We start from the raw sequence: 21,013 nt of genomic DNA, 5'->3' as shown, positions 1-21,013 counted from the left end.
CGAAATATCAAAGAATCACTGAGAATTTGTAAATTCTCACATTCAGGCTTCCTACTGAATGCTAGGATAAATGAAAGGAAATCAGCACCTAAAGATAATGATGTTGAAATGACAGAGCCCCGAAGGAAAAAAAAAAATCCTAAAAGGCTCCAGTTAGAAAGGGCAGATTACTTACAAAGGAATGAAAATTAGACTGAGAGCTCATTTCTCTACAGTAAAGGAAATTAGATGGTATGGAATATTATCTTCAAAAAGTTGAGAGAAAATATCTGTCAACTTAGAATTATACATCCAGCAAAAATATCTTTCACAAATGAGGACCAAAAGAATAACATCTAAGATAAACAAATATTAAGACCATTTACTAAAACCAGACACTTTATAGGTATAGTTATGCCTTTCACATGGCATAGCACCCCCACCACTGGGAAATCCATGTACATTTTTTTTCCCCAGGCTTTACAGAAACACCCTAGCTGCCCCTTGATTAGCAGGTTCTGCCTCTCCCATCACTTTTCCATTGCACAGGCTAAACCTTTTTTAAAAAATTTCGAGCCAGACTTTGCTGGCCTGAAAATCCACGGCATAAAGCCTTCACCTTCATTTTTCTTTAGGGAATCTTATAAGGACTTTGCCTTTTCTCCTATGAAGTCAGTCTACCAGAATGCCTTTTGTTTTAATAACAACCCTGCACATGTCTAGCCTTTGTATGTCATCTGCTGGCCATTCCCTCCTGTCTGTGGCTTCTGCAGAACACCAAAAAAATTCCCATTTAATTTCTTTGCCAACCTGTGATATGTTGAAACTATGTTGGGGAAAGTTGCGATGTGGAAAGGATGACTGTAAATTCTAACAGATATTCTTCAGGAAGAAGGCCACTGGTTTCAGAAGGAATATCTGAAACGGAAGAAAAAACATTGAGCGCAGAACCCATCAGATTTTTAGAAAATTGAAATGATTGCGGACTATAAAGCATGATAATGCTTACACACCCAGTCCTAGTTAATAATAACATATAATAGTTGTCAGATTCCACATGTTCTGGTGTGCCAGAGGCATGTAAAGAAGATTAACTTTGGGCTTTAAGTTAGATATATATGTTGACAATTTCAGGGTAGCCAATGAAAGACAGAAATAGACTATATACTTCCAATTTAAAAAAAATATATGTTTTTAATTTAAAGATACCTCGCCCTCTCCAAAAAAAAGGTCGAACAGGACAAATAGAAAGCACAAAAATGAGATAGTTGAAATAAACCCTAATAAGCAACCTCAGTTACTTAAAGGGGTCTTTCAGTTAAATTGCAAAGATTATCAGACTGATAGAAAAACAAATATAGCATTAAGATATACATAAAAAAGTTAAAAGTAAATGGATGGAAAAAGACATCTGATGACTACTAACCAAAGTAAGCTTGGAGTAGCTGTATTAATATTTTATATTAATGAATATAAGTACTTAATAAAACCTTAAGGCAAAAAGCATTGGCACTAATAAGGAGGGTTATTTCTTATTCATAAAAGTTTCAATCACTGGCAAACGATGAGGTTAGAGAGATGGGCTAGAGAGGTAGGCAAACTTCCAGAACAGTGTTTGTCCAACCTGAGCATTCATCAGCATCATCTGCTTGTTTAAACACAGATTTCTGGGCCCTACTCCTGGTATTCTACTTGAGTAGGTCTGGGCTGAGGTCTGAGAACTTGTGATTCTTTACTACTTGAGTAGGTCTGGGCTGAGGTCTGAGAACTTGTGATTCTAGCAGGTTTTCATTTACTGCTGATGCTTCTGGTTCAGAAACCATATTTAGGGTAGCAAGTAGACCATATTTCAGACAATGAGAGAAAGTGTGGGTCAAGAATGACTTGGGAAACTCATTGGTGATGATTCCATTCATTAAGACAGAAAATGAAGGAGAGGAGATATGCTGTGTTTCATTTTAAACATGATGAGTGTGAAGTTCCTGCAAGCCATCAAGCATTTCTCCAGCTAATTGCATATGCAAATCTACAGTTCAGGGAAGAGTTCTGGGGTTCTAACATCATAGAGATGAAGCCATAGAACATGATGATAAAGAAACCAACATTTAAGAAGCAGGCTGAGGAAAAGGAAGAGCGTGAGAATGCCAAAAACAAAACAAAACAAAACAAAAACCCAGAAGTATAATGGAAGACAAGGAAAAGAAAAGTATCAAAGAATATAATGGATTTACTATTTAAGATGGTGAACCAACCGTTCTTGTTTATTTCCTCTTCTTCCAAGCATTTTACTAAAATTTGAATGAATGAATAACAATAATATAAGCGCACAACAAAGACTAGGAATGCACCCAAGAGAAAGATGGAAGGTAGATGCAAAAGTGGTAACTGATCCATATGATATCCATTGAATGAATTTTTGTTGAGGTCTGAGGTGGGAATGTAGAGCTGAATTTTACAAAAGACCCTTCCTTAAGGAACTTGTTGTGGGAATTTAAAAATTTTCTAACTTTACAGTGTACATATATTTTCCCCTTTATTTGAATAAAAGTTTAATAATTCAAAAATTTTGGTTAATCATTAAATTTCATCTATTTAGAATGGAAGGTGATTTAATTTCCATGGAAACGTTGAGAACAGTATTTGCAAAGGAAAAGGAAAAATATACATTTCAATAGTTATATTTCATTTCTTCTTTTTTGTTAGGTATATAATTTGTATAGTTGCAGATAAAATGCCGATGCTACTTTTGATACAGAGAGAATTTGCTTTCTTTCTTAAATAGAATTGATGGACAAAGATTCAGTCTTTGCTTTGTGATATTTTTGTATTTTTTTTTCAAATTTATGGAAGGAAATAAGATTATGAACAGAGAAGTTATTCAGGATCCAAGGTGGTTTAAAAACATTACTATCACTAGTGTATCTCACTGATGCTGGGCTCTAACCCTAGAAAATGTGATTTCATTAGCCTGATGTGAGTTCTGGGCTGGGTCCCAGACATCAGGAGTTTTAAAAAGCTTCCTGATGACACCAGTCTACCAGAGTTTAGAACCACTGGTTTATCGGTAAACTTACCTAGAGACAGGTCAACTGACCAGGTGGTTTTCAAAACCACACATGCAAGCACCTCAACCCAGAGCTACGGAATTAGACTTTCTGGAGGTAGGAACCAGACATCAGCAATTTAAAAAATATACACAGGTGATTGTTGATGCACAGAAAAAATTGAGACCCACTCATAGAAACTCCAAAATTGCTCCTAGAGCTGAGTTTTTATATTGATGGTTAAGGTTCAGGTCAGTCCAGTAATATCTTTACTGTTGAGATTATTTTAGTTTCGACTTTTCAGGTACACATATATGTACACACGTAGGGTTTTTCTCCTGTTTTATTGAACTGCATATTTTCCAGCTTACGTTAAATTCTTTTTAGAACAAGATTATATATAAATAGAGAGAGAGGAAAAAAGAACTATGACTACTTTGTTTCTATATCTAGACAGTTTTTTCATCTCTGAAATGAGAGGTTGGGCTGATTTTTATCAGTATGTTTCTTTTACACCAGGATTTTGTAGTATCTGCTCTAATGACATTTTGGGTCAGATTACTTTGGGTTGAGCGGCCTGTCCTGCACACTGTAGGATGATTAGCAGCATTCCTACCGTGTACCCACTAAATGCCAGTAGTACTTGCCCAGTTATCACAATCACAAATCTCTCCAGGCATTGCCACATGTCCTTTGGAGGGCAAAGTCACCCAGGTTGAGAATCGCTGATCTAGAAGATTGAGTTCCAGTGTTTGGTTAGAAAAAGAAAAAAGAAACTGCGATAAGTGTGTTTAACATTATTAGTCTCTTGCTTCTTACTAACAGCTTCTCCCTCAAAGCCAAAAAGGCTTTGGTTTTTCTTCCACGGAAATTTTTGTTTGTGTATCAAAACAGAAGATTATTGCCCAACAGCTCTGAAGCAGCAATTCTGGGGTTTGTGAATGGAAATAATACAGATTTAAACTGTCCCACACTGAGTGCATTTAATAACTGTATCTGTATCTTTGTAAACTAGTCAGAGTTTTCTAAACAGTAATGGTTTTGTAAATATTAAGCAGCAAGAATGATTTCAGAATCTACTGGCCCTTTTATGGGTTTAGATGAGAAGCAAAGAAAGAAACTTAGCAGTGACAGACCAAGTATGGCCTCTTGGTGGCACTGTTTATTTTTTAACAGAGATGATACCTGGGCTCCAGACTTGCAGCCAGTGATGCATTATGCTTTTCAGAATATGTAGTTTAAGTTCAGTGAAATAAACCATTTTCAAGACGATGTAGTTTCCACGGAAGGACTTTTGTATTGTCACTCGAACAGACTGTGATGGCTGTATCCCCACAATTTGTCGTTGGCCATATTGGCCTTAAAGTAAGGTTTGCAAGCTGGCAGCAAGGTGTAATTACCCAAACAAAAACTACAGATACAGCGTGTCATCCCTCGCTAATGACCACAACATTTTCTTGCGCGGTAATCTGTAACAAAAAGCCACATAAACGATCAGGCTGCACTTAAGTGCAGCACTAAAGCAAAACTGGGTGGCACAAAAATTATTCCAGCCACTTGAGTGGAAATGACGGAGAATAATACAGAGTTTTATCTCCTTTGCTAGGGAGATGTGCGTTTGGAATGTCAGCAGTGGGCAGTGCGTGGAGAAGGCCATACTCCCTTACAGGCACGCTGCGATCTGTGTAAGTATGCTAACTTCCTGTAGTGCATTTCTTAGTTCTGCAAATCATTTAGAGTATTTGCCGCGTTCACATTTAAAGAAATGTCTTTGGAGGATATTCTTTCTTTTCCTAAATTTTTTTTTTTGTCCTGAGGATAGAGTATCATCAGTAATCATCTCCTATTTTGGCATCTTGCTTTCCCAAAAGTTATTATTGAAGCTGATTTATTCCTGGATCTTTCTTTTATTCTGTATCTTTCTAGTGTAGGTAAATTTGAAAGACAATTTTCATATTTTTTCTTAGTGATATTTACCCAAACATGCAGAAAGATTCAGTCCTAATGATATGCTATTTTATGAAGCAAAACACTTACTTCTCAATTTTCCAGTTTCAACTTTTCAATGGATAGTTTCCAAATTTCTGAATTTATTATTTATGAAAAGAGAACAAGAAGTCTATCTATAGCCTTTGTAGTCACTTTCCAATATTTAAAATGGGTTTTGACTTTTGGTAGATGGACTCCAAGACCTATGTACATTTAGTTGCTTGATTCCAATGCTGGCAGTGTTTATCCTGCATTATTCCTTGTGTTTAGAGTTGATGACTTTCATTGCAACATTCACAAACTCCTTTTTATTCTTCTGGCACCAAAACTCTGCACAGTGAGAGAGCTCATTAAAGGTAGAGTATATTACTTGATCCTTTACGAAAACCATCCTTAAAACTTACTTGACAGAATAATTCTTTAAATGATCTTCAAACATTTTTTATTTCTTCTTGAAGTGTGTCAATACTAGAATAGCAATCTGCGTTTTTATAATATAGTCATTGTTATTTAAGCTTAATAGAAATAAATATAACCTTGTGAGCTTTCTATGATTTGGAATAAATTCCTTCTTTTTCCGAAGTTCCCACTTCCTGCAGAAAATTAATGGAGTACAAATGAGAATTAGGTACAAAATAACACTTAAGGAGTTTCAATTAGGAAATATTGAGTTAAACTAAATTTTATTTGCCATTTAGTCCAATATCCTAATTGACAAATGATAAAACTAAAATCTAGAGATGTCTTCAGCACACCCTAGATTAAATTAATTGCAAATGGTGGAATTATATATTTTTGCTTTTGAATTCCATTTGTATAGTATTACCACTGCTCATTTCGGATGACAGGAGAAGGCTGGCTTCTGTGTTGTGGAGAATATCAAGATGTCCTCATAATTGATGCCAAAACGTTAACGATTGTTCACACTTTTACATCATCCCAGTCCCCTGATTGGGTCAACTGCATGTGCATTGTTCACTCCATGAGAATTCAAGGTAACAGTTGGGTATTATAGAACACTAAGAGATTGCATATAATGTCCACCTTTGAATCATTTGCTAAAATATGGTTGAGAATTAAGGATGCTTCTTTATATTTATCTGTTAGTGGGGTTAGCTGTCTAAGCTATATCAAGGAAAACTGAGAATACCAAAACCAGTAGTTCTAGTCATCATAAAGTCAGCAAGAGGTTAAGATGTACTGCAAAGAACTTGGGTCCCGTATCCCAGTTCTGCTTGGTAAATCTTAAGAGTGACAAGTGGGTATTTGGAACTTTCTCCCTACTGCATCTTCTGAATATGGTAGTGAAGATGATTCAGTTTCTGTAATGAGTGACGAAAGAGAAGACCAACTCCTTTATAATTAGTAAAATAGGACAGCATAATATTGCCAACATGATGGTTTGCAGCATGTGCTTGCTATTTAATAGTGTTCTCCTTTTACGTGGGGATCAATCTGAAATATTAAAACAAATTTGGAACAATGGTCTAAAACATTCATTATTTTATGTTAAAAAAACAAAGCTGGGCAGTGCGACGGTGGCTCAGTGGCAGAATTCTCGCCTGCCATGCCGGAGACCCAGCTTCCATTCCTGGTACCTGCCCATGACGAAAAACAAAACAAAACAAAAGCTGAATATTTTCTACATATACAGCCTTGCATAATCCTTAAGTGACTATGAAATGATCTGTCCAGGAAGGGCGGTCAGCAGTTATAGCAGTGGTCAGCTCATATGTGACTTTTATTCCTTTTACAGAAGATTCTCTCTTGGTAGTAACAGTAGCTGGTGAGCTGAAAGTATGGGCTCTCTCTTCATCTATCAACAGTATTCAGGTTGGTTTGCGACTCGCCATTCTTTTCTCTTGTTTCAATCGTATATTAAAAATTTAAATTACAAAAGCATTATATGCTCACTGTTAAAAGCACCGTGATCTAGGAGTATATACATTTTATTTTCATGTACTTCCTGCAGCCCTTTTCCCAGGGGTGAGCAATCTCTGTGCATATACAAATGTTTTTATTTATACACCCACACATCTGTAACGTTGATTACATTTTTTATTGAAAAAAAAAAAAACTATCATAGGAGAATACCTCTCTGTCCCTTACAGCAGAAGACTCCTCTTTTTCTGGGTGTGTGTGAGCAGTGGCAGGGAGATAATTTTGAGTAGTTTGGGGTCATCTGCTGGGGGTCTGCCATGTTTGCCTGCCCCTTGGCCTCAGGTTGCAAGTCATGGTAATGGGCAGAAAAACAGCCATTGCATTTATGCTGGTGGCAAAATTGTTTAGGCTGCTCCCAGGAGCTCTGGGGTTTTAGGAATTTCTTGGTTGAAGTAGCCAAGCAATTGTGTGTATGCTGAGCCCAAGAAATACTCACCCAGGGTTATCATAAACATAGTGAGAATATGTTATTTTATGTGTTCTGTGAGGGCTACTCTTCTGTCTTTAAAAAGCACTTTGTTCGTTTTTTTATTTTAGCAATTAAGGTATTACAGGCTTTAAAATGTTAAATTTACATTCTTGTTTTTCTCTTTCTGTCGTGTCTCAAAGTCAGTGACTTATTATATTTATATTCTCAGCATTTAATACAGTGCCTCACATGATGTTTGATGGAATATTGTAAATAATGAGGCCTTTTACAAAATAACTTCTCAGTTCAGAAAACTCAAAAAAAAATTGGAGTACTTTTCATTTTAAGCTAGTGGTGCAATCTGCTTCAGTATTCAGGGAGCAGATCTTCCCATAGTCATTTGTAAAGTACCTAGAACTAGCACTAAAATGTTTTCATTCCTTTTGAAGGAAAAACAAGATGTCTACGAAAAAGAATCTAAATATCTGGACTCCCTGAACTGCCAGACAGTACGATTTTGCCCCTATACAGAGAGACTTCTATTGGTGGTATTTTCCAAATGTTGGAAGGTATTATAGAATTACATCATAATCAACAGTGATGTATAAATATAGTCTTCTTTTTTGTCCAGTACAACAATTATAGGAATGTTTAAATATGATGCACAGATTTTATAATATTATGATTTCTAAATGAAATGACATCTAAATTTTATGACTGACCATTTTATAAGTTTTCTACTCCCTGTATTCAGTTGATTTACCTCCCAGTATATGTTCAGTAGTATATCCTAATTTGGTTAATAACAAACCATAATAATAATGAGCATTTTTATGTATATATAAATTATTTTTTAAAGTTAGTGCCTGTACTTCAGAATTGAAAAGAAACAATACTGTTCACCTATGTAGATTAATCTTATTTTGATAAGTTTTCTCTTCTGCTTGTAACTACATTTGTTTCTTATCAATCTGTATGCTTTTCTTGTGAATATACTCATTGAGGTCCCTAAGAAGATAGAAAAGCCAAGTTACTATCATTTGATAGTATCTTTTTCTCTTTATTGTTTCATTTAACTGACTCAGTTACCGAAACTATGCTGTCTTACTTGTGTGGTGACTATATATTTCTAAATGAAAATCTGAAGGCACACGGTCTAGCAAAGGATTTCTGCTGTATAAACTTTTTTGTATAATAAATTTTAAAATTGAACTATATGGAAGAGAATAAAACTATATAGAAAGGCTGAGATTTTTTATCTCTGTGCTTCACTGGCACATTCTGAAATGGCATTACCAGGTAAACTATCTACTGAAACCTACCTTAGAATAAATGTGAAAAAATATGTACTGGCACAATATCATCTTGATATCCAAGTATGAAATGACCTATTATTAACACTTAGCATGTGGATGCATTAATATTGCCATCTAAATAGTCTTTACAAGCATAATTTATCTTTCACCTCATTGGCAGATTAGATTGTAAACTTTTGTTAATGTGCATCATTAACTTTGTATCTTAGGTTTATGATTATTGTGATTTTTCCCTCCTGCGAACTGAAGTTAGTAGCAGTGGGCAGATCTTTGCTGGTGGAGAGGTGCTTGCTCCTCATAGAATCATCATCTGGACAGAAGATGGTCATAGCTATATCTATCAGCTGCTGAACAGGTGGGCTCAGATGGGAGCAGCATACAAAACATTCAGGTAGAAAATGAACTTTGGGAGGTTTATTATGGAAAAATCCCTGCATGCTGCCCATGATCAAAAACCAGAACAAAACAACTTTGGCACTAGAAGATTTACCCTGAGCTTGGTAGGCTTCAGCCTTTGTATAAAACAGCAGGGGATGCAGGAATGAGATTAATCATGTATAACTTGTACAGCTGGTGCTGGGTTTTCAAAGTCACTTGTAATTATTAACCCAACAATTTCTAACTAGAGTTTCGAAACTTGAATGGTACCATCCGGCTCTTGAAAGTGGGAGGAAAAAAGTGAATAAAGAACCCCAAAGTTCTAAACTTTGCTTTTTATTTTTGCCATGCAGTGGGCTTTCAAAAAGCATATCCCCTGCTGATGGAAGAGTGCTTAAAGAGACCGTTTATCCTCATTTACTGTGCTCGACTTTTGTGCAAGAAAACAAGGTAATGCAAGATTTAGAGTGACTGCCTCAAAGCTGTTTCACTTGGTTTCTTAGATAAGTGTTGCTTTGTCTGTAACAAAGTAAGACTTGATAAAATTTAATTGAAGCATCACCTCAAGTAGTTAATGAGAAAATCAAGTCTAATTGTTAATAGCTACTGAAGAGAGAACTTCCTCTTTAAAATCTCTTGTTTTTAGGTCCAACTAAACAATTCATATTTATTATAGGAAAATTATAAAGCCTGAAAAGGATAAAGGATTAATTAAAAATCTTGACCTTATCCATAATATGTTCACTGGGAATATTTTTTATTTTATTTTCTCCATTAAACTTATTTTTATTGGAAAATTTTCAAATATTTGGAAATGGTGCAGGAATTATACAGTGATCACTCATATTCCCTTCACGTAGATTTACCAGTTGTTAATGTTTTGGCATATTTGCTGCCTCTCACTTTATCTATATCTTTATATATATATATATTTATGCATATACATATATGTATACACACACACACACACACAAGTAACATATACATCCATACCAGACACTTATTTTTTTTCACTGATCCTTTTGTAAGGTAGTTTGACAGAACATTGTAAATGTTTTGATCTATTTGCTCCAATTTTAAAAATAGATGAAATGGTTCATGTCCTGCTTTTTTTTAAACTTCATATTGAGTTCATTTTCACATGTATTTAGCTGTTCTTCTGAATAAAATTTAGTTGTTATTTAAACAAATATAACTGAGATTTTGTTATTTAAACAAATATAATTGAGATTTCTATAAATGAAGGCTTGTTACTTGACTAAATTATAACTTTTGACACTCTATGAAGCTTGAAAATATAGGCAGTTTTTATTTTATTTCAGCAGTATTACACAAACTTTTTTTTTAACTGATTGGTCTAAGTTGTCAGTTAATTATCCAAAAAGGTAATTTGTAAGAATGGAGAGATTTTGAATTATTGGTGTGTCAGCCAAGGAAGCATTTTACAGAATGATGGTTTGCTTAATTAGGCAGCATAGCTATTGGAGAACGTACAGTTCACTGATTGCCCCTTTAACAAATATGTGAGGTTTTGTTGCAAAATCTTAAGAAGTTATCAAGCAAAAGTTAATTCCCAGTGTCACTAGAGCATGGCAAACTTTAGAATTATGGCATGAGGGACTATTTCTAAAGTAAATTATGACTTAACAATAGAGCCTTGTTTTGGCATTGATCACAAAAGCCGTATTGTGGCTTAAGCAATTATTTCTAGTTATATTTTAAAGGATCTGCCCTTTTCTCCTTTATAGCTCCAGAATGTATTTGTACAAAGTACAGTTTGCCTGAAAAGGTAACTCTTTAAGTCCTGTCCTTTAGGAGCTTCCAGTCTACTGCAGGCATCAAGGTTTACATAACCATGAAGAGAAAGTACAGCTATAAAAATTAATTTATGAAAATACTAATAATATGGGAAGTTGCCTTGTTTTTTTTTTCTCAAAATGTGAAGACATAAATATGCGGGTCTTCTACCAATAATTCTCCTTTGGACAGCCACAGTTGTTTCTGTATCTCAAAAGTGGGAAGTGCCTGGAAGTTACTAAAATATGAATAGATAAATCTCAAACTAAAAGAAGTTGGCTTACCTGTCCTTAGACCCGTGTCTTTTATGCAGTCAAGAAGTTAAAGTCATATATTATTCATGTCATTCAAAACATCACCAGTCAGGTGCACAGGTGGTTCAGTGGTAGCATGCTCGCCTTCCGTGTAGGAGACCCAGGTTCGATTCCCGGACCATGCAATGCCCCACCCCCCAAAAAATCACCAGTATTTATGGAATATAAGATTTCTTAGTCTCTCTTGCAGTTAGAAGATAATGAATGCCTTGTTGTGGAGTGGAGATAAGTTTGATAGAAACAGTGAGCTTAGCAAAGGGTACTCTATGCACATATAATATTGACCTGATTTAATTTTGAGTGATAACCATAGAATTAGATCTCATTTTTCCACAGTAACATATTCTCAGTTTGCAATGCCTGGAGGCCATAGGCTAATGGAGTACTAGTAGCAGGAATGAGGATGTCCCCTTCCTTTGGTAGATTTATGAGGGTCTCTCTAACTTCAAATCAGAGCTTGGGTTGTTGAGGCCTGGGCCAGGGGTCCTGGCTGTTAAGATGAAGAACTGGGCATACCAGGGTCTTCGGTAAGGAGTAGCTGGGGTAGAAAGAGCCTGAGCCTTGGAGATAAGGAATTTGGGTGCATCAACTAAGAGTAATAGGTGATGATATTGATAGCTAATTTGTATTGAGTCCTTGTTTTGCCAAACATACAGTGTAGCTGATTTACTTTAGTTCCCACCATGACCCCATTTTAAAGCTGGTGCTCATAGAGGTTATTTCCTAGGATTTGCATCCAAGCAGTTTATTCTCAGAGTTTGGTAATGGATTGAGATTTTCCATTGTTCTGAGAAAAGGATTATAGTAATAGTTATTATTTACTGTATATGTACTAAATGCCAGACACCATTCTTAGCACTTACACTTATCATCTCATTAATCTTCACAAGAATACCATGTGTTTTTATTAGCCCTCTTTTACAGTTAGGGAAAACGAAATGCATGCAGTTTAAGAAAATTGCCTAAATTCAGTAACTAGCTCTTTAAATAGAGTTTAAATAGAGTGACTGTTGGGCACCAGTGATTGGAAAAAAATGCTTTCACCAGTGAGGAGCGTAGGATCCGCTCAGCACCACCATGGAGGGTCGCTGGTTTTTGGGCAGGCAAGCATATAAAGATATGCACAAGAGATCGAATGTGATAAAACCAGGATTTGAAAACAGCAGTTAGACTCAGAAAGGAACTTCACTCTTAACCACAATATTTTATTACTTCAAGGGGGGTGGATTCTCCCTGTGATGAGTACTGGGTTCTCCCTGTGATGAGTAAGAGGCTATAAGGGGGTTTTCTGCTGTACAGGGAAGAAGGAAAACAGAGGGTTCAAGGAATGGGTATCCCCAAGTCGGGAGTGGCTGTGTGGACAGTGCTGGAGAGGGAGAAGCAGCAACCCAGAGTATTAGCTGAGTAGGCAGCACCCTAGGCTGGGAGGGAGGGGATGTGCTGGTATCAACCTCAGTGACCCGCAGCCTCTCAGGGGCTTTATTTTCATATTAAAATAGTGAAGGAGTTCAACTAATAAAGCCTATGATTCCTCAAAGTCTGGGAGAGTTCAATAAGCCAATTCAATCAAATTTTATCCACACCATTTCTAACAACTATCAAATAATGGCCATGAGACCTGTAAGACCCCAAAGTGCCTTCCGAATCTCAAAAAAAGAAAGAAGAAAAACGGGAAAGGAAAAGATTTATCCAGGTAATTGACTTCATTGTTTTCCCTTTTGAGTAGCCTCATTTCTTGGGACCATCTTGGTTAAGTAGTTGGACTGGTTTCTTGTCCTCTCGTCTTAGTTTCCTCATCTCCATGACAGGGATAATAACAATATTTACTTATTTCATAACATTGTAAGGATTAAATGTAGCAATATTTTGATCTTTAATATTCCCTAGAGAAACATTATAGAATCTTTCCATTAATGTATCTAAATGCTGATCTTAAAACATGTATGTTCAGACTAGGAGCAAGCACTTTCTTAGATTTCGTTAATTCTGGCACAGCAGTTGACTTTCTTTTCAGGGCACCTTGTATTTGTACATCGAAAGATGTTTTTCTAATCACATAATCATTTCGATCTCTTGTGCATATCTTTATATGCTTGCCTGCCCAAAAACCAGCGACCCTCCATGGTGGTGCTCAGCGGATCCTACGCTCTCACTGGTGAAAGCATTTTTTTCCAATCACTGGTGCCCAACAGTCACACTTTTCTTCAACAAAATTGTAAATTATGGAATCATTTTTCCTCGTGATCACTTAGGAAATTTGAAATCAATTGTGCTGAACCTGAAAAATGCTCCTGGTCAACAGAAAGTGTAAGCATATTAACAACTCAAAATTAGCATACAAATATTAGTTGTTGATATTTGAATGGACAATTGGAAGTGAAAGGGCCTTTAAAGAAACCAGGCCTTCCTGGTGGGCAGTGGAGCATTGCCATGAAGACATGGTTCTTGAGTCAGAATTACTGGACTCAAACCCCAGCTCATTCCTTGCTGTCTGTATCACCTGGGACACATCAACCTCTTCACTCTCAGGTTACTTGTCTGTAAAATGAAGATAATAATAGTAGCAACTTCACAGGAATATTGTGAGGATTATTTAACCAAATACATGCAAACTCCCTGGTGGCATAGATAATATGTACATAGAACATGTTCAAAAAAAGGATATTCTTATTAACTCTTGGAAGTATAGCTGGTGGCTTTGCTTCTTGTTTTATAAAGTGTGGTTTTTTTTGTCCGAATTCAAAGATTATTACATTTAATTTACTTGGAAATTTTGAGACAACTGGAAAATAAATTGAAAAGAGTTAGCTCAACTTTTAAGTCCTCCATTTAAAAAACAGTGGCTTGCCATCTAATCTTTATAGTTTGATATTTGTCCTACATAAAAGTTACCTCTTTGTTTCTGACCAGAGCCTTCACTTTGTTATGGGCTACATGAATGAAAGGAAAGAGCCTTTTTATAAGATACTTTTCTCTGGAGAAGACTCAGGGAGAATTACTTTGTGGCACATCCCTGATGTTCCTGTATCCAAGTTTGATGGTTCTCCGAGAGGTATGTTTGCATTCCTAACCACATGTCTACTGAGAATTAGTTTATAATTAATTCAGGGTTCCTCTACATTGAGTAACTACAAACAGGGAAAAAAAATTTCTTGTATACACTATACATTATATTATTTTTAATATAATGTTGCCTAAAATGTGGAAACATATTAGTTTAAATAAGATGCTTATAAATCTTAAACAACAATGCAATCAATATAATTCAAGTTAACAGCAATTTAACATAACAAGTCATGTTTTATTGAAATGAAATGAATGCCAGCGATACAAGTATGGGATAGGCTGATACACAGTATTCATATTTTTAAATTTATTATGTGAATACCTTGTACTCCTTTTCAGTCCATTTCTCCATTGGGTTTTATGACAGTTGTTTGAAACTACAGACACAAATATAAATTTGGGCACTAAAACACTTAGCAATTGTCCATATAATTTAACATTTGCTTATTTAAATTTTTCTTGGATTACAAAACTGAAATAATTAACAATTATCATGGAGAACCATCAAATTGAGGAATCCAGTGGTAACTGTTTTTTCCTTTATTCCAAAATCATTGAGTCATCAGTGAGTCTTCACTGTTTGAGGGCACAGCAGAAATAAGATCTTTATTATTTGAACTTCTAAGCACAACTTCCCATTAGTTAAAAAGTTTACTGTATGACTTTTAGTTTCCCTGTCCAAAATGTTTTCACAGTGAGACCTAGATTAATAAGAAATGGTCAAGAAATAGAACTTGGTATGGCATGTAGAAAATTTTCTTATAAGTTCAGTTTTATGAGTTAAAAATTATACCATTCTTGAGGCTGCCTGATGATGGCTGTAGAGTTTCTCCTGCATCTTCTCCACCTCAAAGCAGAATTAAGGCTCTAACCAATTTTATATGGAAATCTATGACAACTCTTGGTCCTATTCTAAGATTGGTGGTAGAAGTTTTCACAGTCACTGTGGCATGTCCATGGCACGGTCAGTGACATGCTCTCCCATAGAGAGGCAGGGTGACTTTAAGCTGCCTTCTTCATTCTTGCATGACAAGCCTCTCTTACTTTCTGAGCCTACCTGAGGCCCAGTTGAAACGCTTGGGAGGTCAGTTATATCAAATGATGGCCAAAGTTATTGATTGTCACAGATCAAGCCTGGGGCTTAGTATGTTTTTGAGATACTCAGATTTTTGACATTTAAAGAATACATTTCTTCCATTTACCTCACCGGATTAATTGACACACCCAGTTTTCCCTCTAAACATGCTAAGGCAAATGAGATTGGTCCACCACTTTACAACACAAGAATTTCTCAGTTCTTTTCAGGTGGCCTAAATCTAAAATAAGTGTGCTAATGCACACCTATTAGTACCGGTACAATCACATTTTGAGTGAAGACAATGGATGGCAGGAGGGTTCTTCTGCTTATAGACCACACTTAGGATGAAAAGAAAGCTTGATAGTATTTTCTGTATCTATTATGTGTTAGTAAACCAAATTTTCCATTTTTGCATCTTTTTTCCTTTTAGAGATACCAATAACTACCACCTGGACTCTTCAAGATAATTTTGATAAACATCACACCATGTCACAAAGTATTATTGACCATCTGTCTGAATGTAAAGATGGGGCAGGGACTGCAGTAGTCACTTCATCAGAGTATGTTCCAGGTCTTGATAAGCTAATATGTGGCTGTGAAGATGGAAGAATTTTCATTACACAGGCTTTGAATGCTGCCAAAGCAGGACTCCTAGAAGGCGATTCTTTATTAAAAGGTTGTTGAATTTTTATGACCCTAGTCACTTAATTTATCTAAGCTTCAGCTTCATCAAACTGTGTTAAAGAAGATTGCAGAAACTTAAAAAAAATGGCTTGCATTTGCTGATAAATTTGTACATTTTTAAATTTAAAAGTAAAACAAACATATGTTTTTTTAAGAATTCAAGTAGAACATAAACTGAAGAATGTTTCTCTCCTTCCTTGATCTTCCAGTCCCCTTTACCAAAGGCAACTGATGATAACATTAACTTTCTTTATTCCCTTCTTGAAATTTTCCATGCATATTCAAGCACATAGCAGCATAGCAGTATACATTCTTTTAATTATGTTACACAAATTGGCACATACTATACAAACTTTACTGAAACTTCTTTAAAAAAATCATAATACAATATCTTGGAACTCATTCTTTATAAATTCATTTTAAATTATTAATAATAATCAAAATTTAACTTTAAAAAATCTATAAAGTGTTAGGTTTTTCTCGTCTTTGGTCACTGTGAATAAGGCAGAATTAACAATCTTTGCCCATATATTTCGGTATATCTGCAATATTAATTCCCAGATGTAGAATTACAGGATCAAAGTTTGCATGTATTTTTAATTTTGAAAATATATCTAAAGTTTTCTTCAGAGAGCTGATATCAATATACATACATGTCCACTAACAGCCTCTGAGAATGTCCTTTTCCCTAAATCTTGTCAACTTTGTGTCCTATGAAATATTTTAATCTTTGCCAATCAGGAGGAAAATTGGTATTCTTTTGTTTCATTTTTTATCTTTTTGTTAATCAAATGTATATGTGTTTTTATATATCTTTGTATATTGCCATAGCTAATAACCATTAAATAAAGATTGTTATACAGTAAGTTGTCTTATATAAGGGAAGAAAATAGAGGAGGTGATTGAAAAAAAGGTATATGCCATTTTCTATTGTGTGGATCCTCTTAGATTGTAAAGTCCTTAAGAATAGAGATAAACTCTTAATTAAAATTGTTTTGTTACATTGTACTCAGCTTACCTTGGCTAATTATTAAATATTACTGACTTATTGATTGAAGTAGGGGAGTGAATGACAATGAATCATGGTAAGGAAATTTACTGGTATAGAGCTAAATAATGACTGCTGTTAAAAGTTAGAGGAAATGCAAAATCTAACTAAAGAACACTGGTGTAGATGTCAAATAAGGTAGATTTTAAGGCAAGAAACACTACTAGAGCTTAAGAGAAACATTTCACAATGATAAAAGATCAATCATCCAGGAAAATAGAACAAAACTATAATTGAATCATTTAACAACATAGTTTTGAAATATTTAAACCAAAAATTGAAAGACCTTAAAGAAATAGTAGAAAAGTCCGTAATCATAAAAAGAGTCACTAATGGTCATTCTCAGTAAGAACATAGAAAATTTTAACAATATGATTAACCAACATCACTGAACTGATATATAGAGAACATGCTATTCAGTGATATAGAATTCGCATTCTATTCAAGGGCACATAAAAATTTATAAAAATACATCATATCCTGGGCATAAAGCAAGTCTCAACTAATGTAAAAGGACTGAAATCATTCAGAGTTAAAGTCTCTGAACACAGCAGAATTAAGTTGGATATAAATAATAAAAAGACAATGATAAAATCTCCAAACGCTTGGAAAGTAGGGGTTTATTTCCTAAAGATCCATTTTGAAATGAGTGATAATGTGAACATGACAGATCAAAACTTATGAGTTGTAGCTAAACTAGTGTGCAAAGGGAAATTTATGGCATTTAAAATGCATATATTAGAAAATAAAGGCTAAAATAATCAATGATATAAAAATCCATCTCAAGAAGCTAGAAAGTGAACAGCAAAATAAACCCAAAGGAAATAATAAAGATAACAGCAGAAGTCAATGGCATAGAAAACAAATATATAACAATTGAATATCAATAAGTCAAAGAATGAGTCATTGGAAATACCAATAAAAATGAAACAAGAAATAGCACAAATCTTAGATAAAACTCTTCCAGAGAGCAGAAAAAGAGGATATGCTTAAAACCCTTTTATGAGGCTAGAATAATAAAGTCCAAACCTGAGGAGGACTTTACAAGATAGTAAAATTTATAGGCAAATCTCTTTTAGGAAAAGAGATGCAAAAATCCTAAACAAAATCTTAGCTAATCTGATCCAATGATAAATAAAAAGGATAATTCTTCAAGTTAAAGCTGAGTTTATTTCAGATGGAAAATGCTGGCTTAAAATTTAATTGAATCAATTCATGAATTCACCATATTAACATAGTAAATAAGGAAAATTATATGACCAGTTTCAAAAAAAAAAAGTTAGAGAAAAAAATTTAGACCTTATTTTTTGTCTAGGCAGATTCATCTTAATATTCAGAAAATAGAACACTACATTCAACCAGTAGTTTGTGAATTAACATGCATCATGGTTTTCTATGCATGTTGGAGCAGAAGTAACTAAAGTATGATGATGCTTTGGGATTCATTTTTCAATTTGAATAAAGAATTTGTGGTCTTTGATATTCTCAGTATTTTTTAGATTTAGCTAATGATTAAGGAAAAAGCAGCATGCTTAGTGAAAGGAGTAATGACTAAGTCAGTAGACTTAGGTTTTAGTACATCTTTTGTATAAAATACCCATGTGCCTACCAAGTATGAGGAACAATGCTAAGGAAATATAGGTATTATTTTATTTATTCCACAAGAGAATTGCAAGAAATAAAGAATATTATTCCAGTTTTTCAGCTCTGTACCTGTGTTTAGAGGGAAAAAGCAGCTTGCCCATGGTATCAGATTTAGTAAATAGAATCAGAAGAACTAAGTCAGATTTGTTTAATAGCAAAGCCATGCTCTTAAACATTCCGCTGTGATTTTACACATGAAAGCAAGTTACTTAACCTCTCTGAGCCTCAGATACATTATCAGTGAAATGAGGGGGTGGAATGAGGTATTCTCTAATATCTTTCAAACAATAAATAGTCCTGTAAAACTTTGCTTTTCCTTATACTAGCCTTGGTCATACTAATTTAAAAAGAAGCAATAATATTCTGAGCTCATATTTTTGGAGGCAAAATGTTTGAATTGTTCCCTCTTACAAGTGTTTGCTATTTTATGACCTTGGAATTAGAAACTTGCTGATGTCATTAAAGAATGAACAGCCTTTGAACAACCAGCTTTAGTGGTTTTTTTTTTTTTTTTTTTAATTAACATGGGCAGGCACTGGGAATCGAACCCAGGTCTCCAACATGGCAGGCAAGAACTCTGCCCACAGAGCCACTGTCGCACCACCCAGCTTTAGTGTTTAATCAAAACTATGATCTGGTTTATGATGAGGCACTTGCTTTTGAGATGATCCAAGGGATCCTCATTAATTTTCTTAGTGAAAATTGTATGTAGTTTTCTTAAATAAAAATTATAAAAGAAAATCTCAAGACCATTTTCTGCATAAAAATAATTTTTTATAATTATTTGGTGTTTTGTTGTTTTCCAGATTCCCTCCCTCACAAAGTTCTTAAAGGCCATTACCATAGCGTTACTTCATTACTCTACCCACATGGTCTCTCTTCAAAATTAGATCAAAGTTGGATGTTGTCTGGGGACCAGGACTCGTGTGTCATCTTCTGGAATATCTTTACTGAAGAAATTTTACATAAATTCTTTTTAGAAGCTGGTCCAGTAACAAGTCTTTTGATGTCACCAGAGAATTTTAAAGTAAGTTAAGACAAAGAATAAAACATAAAACATAAATCTGAAAGTTATGCAACATAACAGAAAGTCTAGAAAACAGAAGGAAAAATGGCCCATATTCTCATAGGAAAGAAAAAACCATTCTGTGTACCTGTCCGTAATACAACTGGATGATTATGATTTTTATATATTCCTTTCTAATCTTTTTATATGCTTTTTATTATGCCCCTGGTTATAGAATTGTAATTTTTCATGGAATTATCTTTTTATTATTATTATAAAAGTGACAGATACTCAATGTAAAAACAATACAAACAATATGGGAATCTATAGATTAGAAATTAACTTTTGCCTTCAGCAGTTTTCTCTTATGGAATTGACGCATAGTTACATTTTCTTTTCCTTAAATCCGTTTTTTCTTGTTATTCATTTATTTAGCAAATAATGAGTATTAAAAAATTTATGAGCACCTATCTGGTGCTGGGCAAAATGAAAACTAAATTTTAAGTATAATTTTTCCATGAAATGTCAACTTAAATTCACTTTCCAAGCTGAACTGATATCTCTATTAAAATATGAACAGCCAACTCTTGAGTTTCCCTTGGAAAAAAAGGGACATGGTCAACATAAAATGGGTCTGTAAGTAATTATCTGGCTTATAAAAAAATTACTTCTCCAGGGTAGGGCACGGTAGCTCAGTGACCGAGTTCTTGCTTGCCATGCTGGGTTTGATTCCTGGTACCTGCCCATACAAAAAAAAAAAAAAAAGATTCTCCATAGTAATATAAAAAATTGTATTCAAAGTCAAATCAGAGGATGCTTATATATTTTTTCCCAGTAAGACATAGTAAAAGCAATATTTCAGCCACCCAAATGATTAAGCAAAACAAAGTTAACTGATTTTGTTTTTAAACTTGATTTGGTATACCTTGACATGCCTAAGGTTCTTTTTCATTCCTAAGGTTCCTCTTTTTCTTCTCCTTCTTTTCAAATCGTATTTTAACTCCCATTTCCAGGACCCTAGTCCATATCAGCTCCTGTCCTGCTTGGGGTAGGCTCTAGCTGTCGACCTAAGTCATAGAGGATTTAAATGTAAGGTTCAAAAACCCATCCAAACCAAGTTAAATAAAAAGAGATTGTATTGAAAGAGTATGAACCATCCAAGACAGAACACCACAAAAGGGACATAATGGAACTTGAGCTATGAATCGAGAAACCAAGTTACTCTTCAAGTCTTTTTATCCCTAGTATCTGCTTTTCTGTGATTGCTCTATCCTCGTGCTTCCCCCCCATGACTTCTTCTTGTGTCACAATTTAAAATTC

At 34.7% G+C, this 21,013-nt stretch overlaps 1 protein-coding gene across 7 annotated transcripts in view; it reads left to right on the top strand.

The window, feature by feature from the left end:
• WDR72 (WD repeat domain 72) overlaps positions 1–21,013 on the top strand; it is a 243,348-nt gene that overhangs the window by 36,805 nt on the left and 185,530 nt on the right. For 5 of the 7 annotated variants that reach the window (XM_077127950.1, XM_077127948.1, XM_077127947.1 and 2 more), the window contains exons 4-12: positions 4,630–4,708; positions 5,833–6,007; positions 6,769–6,845; positions 7,812–7,931; positions 8,888–9,033; positions 9,410–9,506; positions 14,078–14,219; positions 15,742–15,987; positions 19,494–19,714. In XM_077127950.1, the coding sequence (XP_076984065.1) occupies positions 4,630–4,708; positions 5,833–6,007; positions 6,769–6,845; positions 7,812–7,931; positions 8,888–9,033; positions 9,410–9,506; positions 14,078–14,219; positions 15,742–15,987; positions 19,494–19,714 (1,303 nt within the window). The remainder of the gene's footprint in view (positions 1–4,629; positions 4,709–5,832; positions 6,008–6,768; positions 6,846–7,811; positions 7,932–8,887; positions 9,034–9,409; positions 9,507–14,077; positions 14,220–15,741; positions 15,988–19,493; positions 19,715–21,013) is intronic. The other 2 variants (XM_077127951.1, XM_077127952.1) reach the window with 1 other exon arrangement.

Source organism: Tamandua tetradactyla, chromosome 14, assembly GCF_023851605.1.
Source record: "Tamandua tetradactyla isolate mTamTet1 chromosome 14, mTamTet1.pri, whole genome shotgun sequence".
Taxonomy (NCBI): Eukaryota; Metazoa; Chordata; class Mammalia; order Pilosa; family Myrmecophagidae; genus Tamandua; species Tamandua tetradactyla.
The sequence above is the reverse complement of the archived record's forward strand: the minus strand, read 5'-3'. Positions and strand labels throughout refer to the sequence as shown.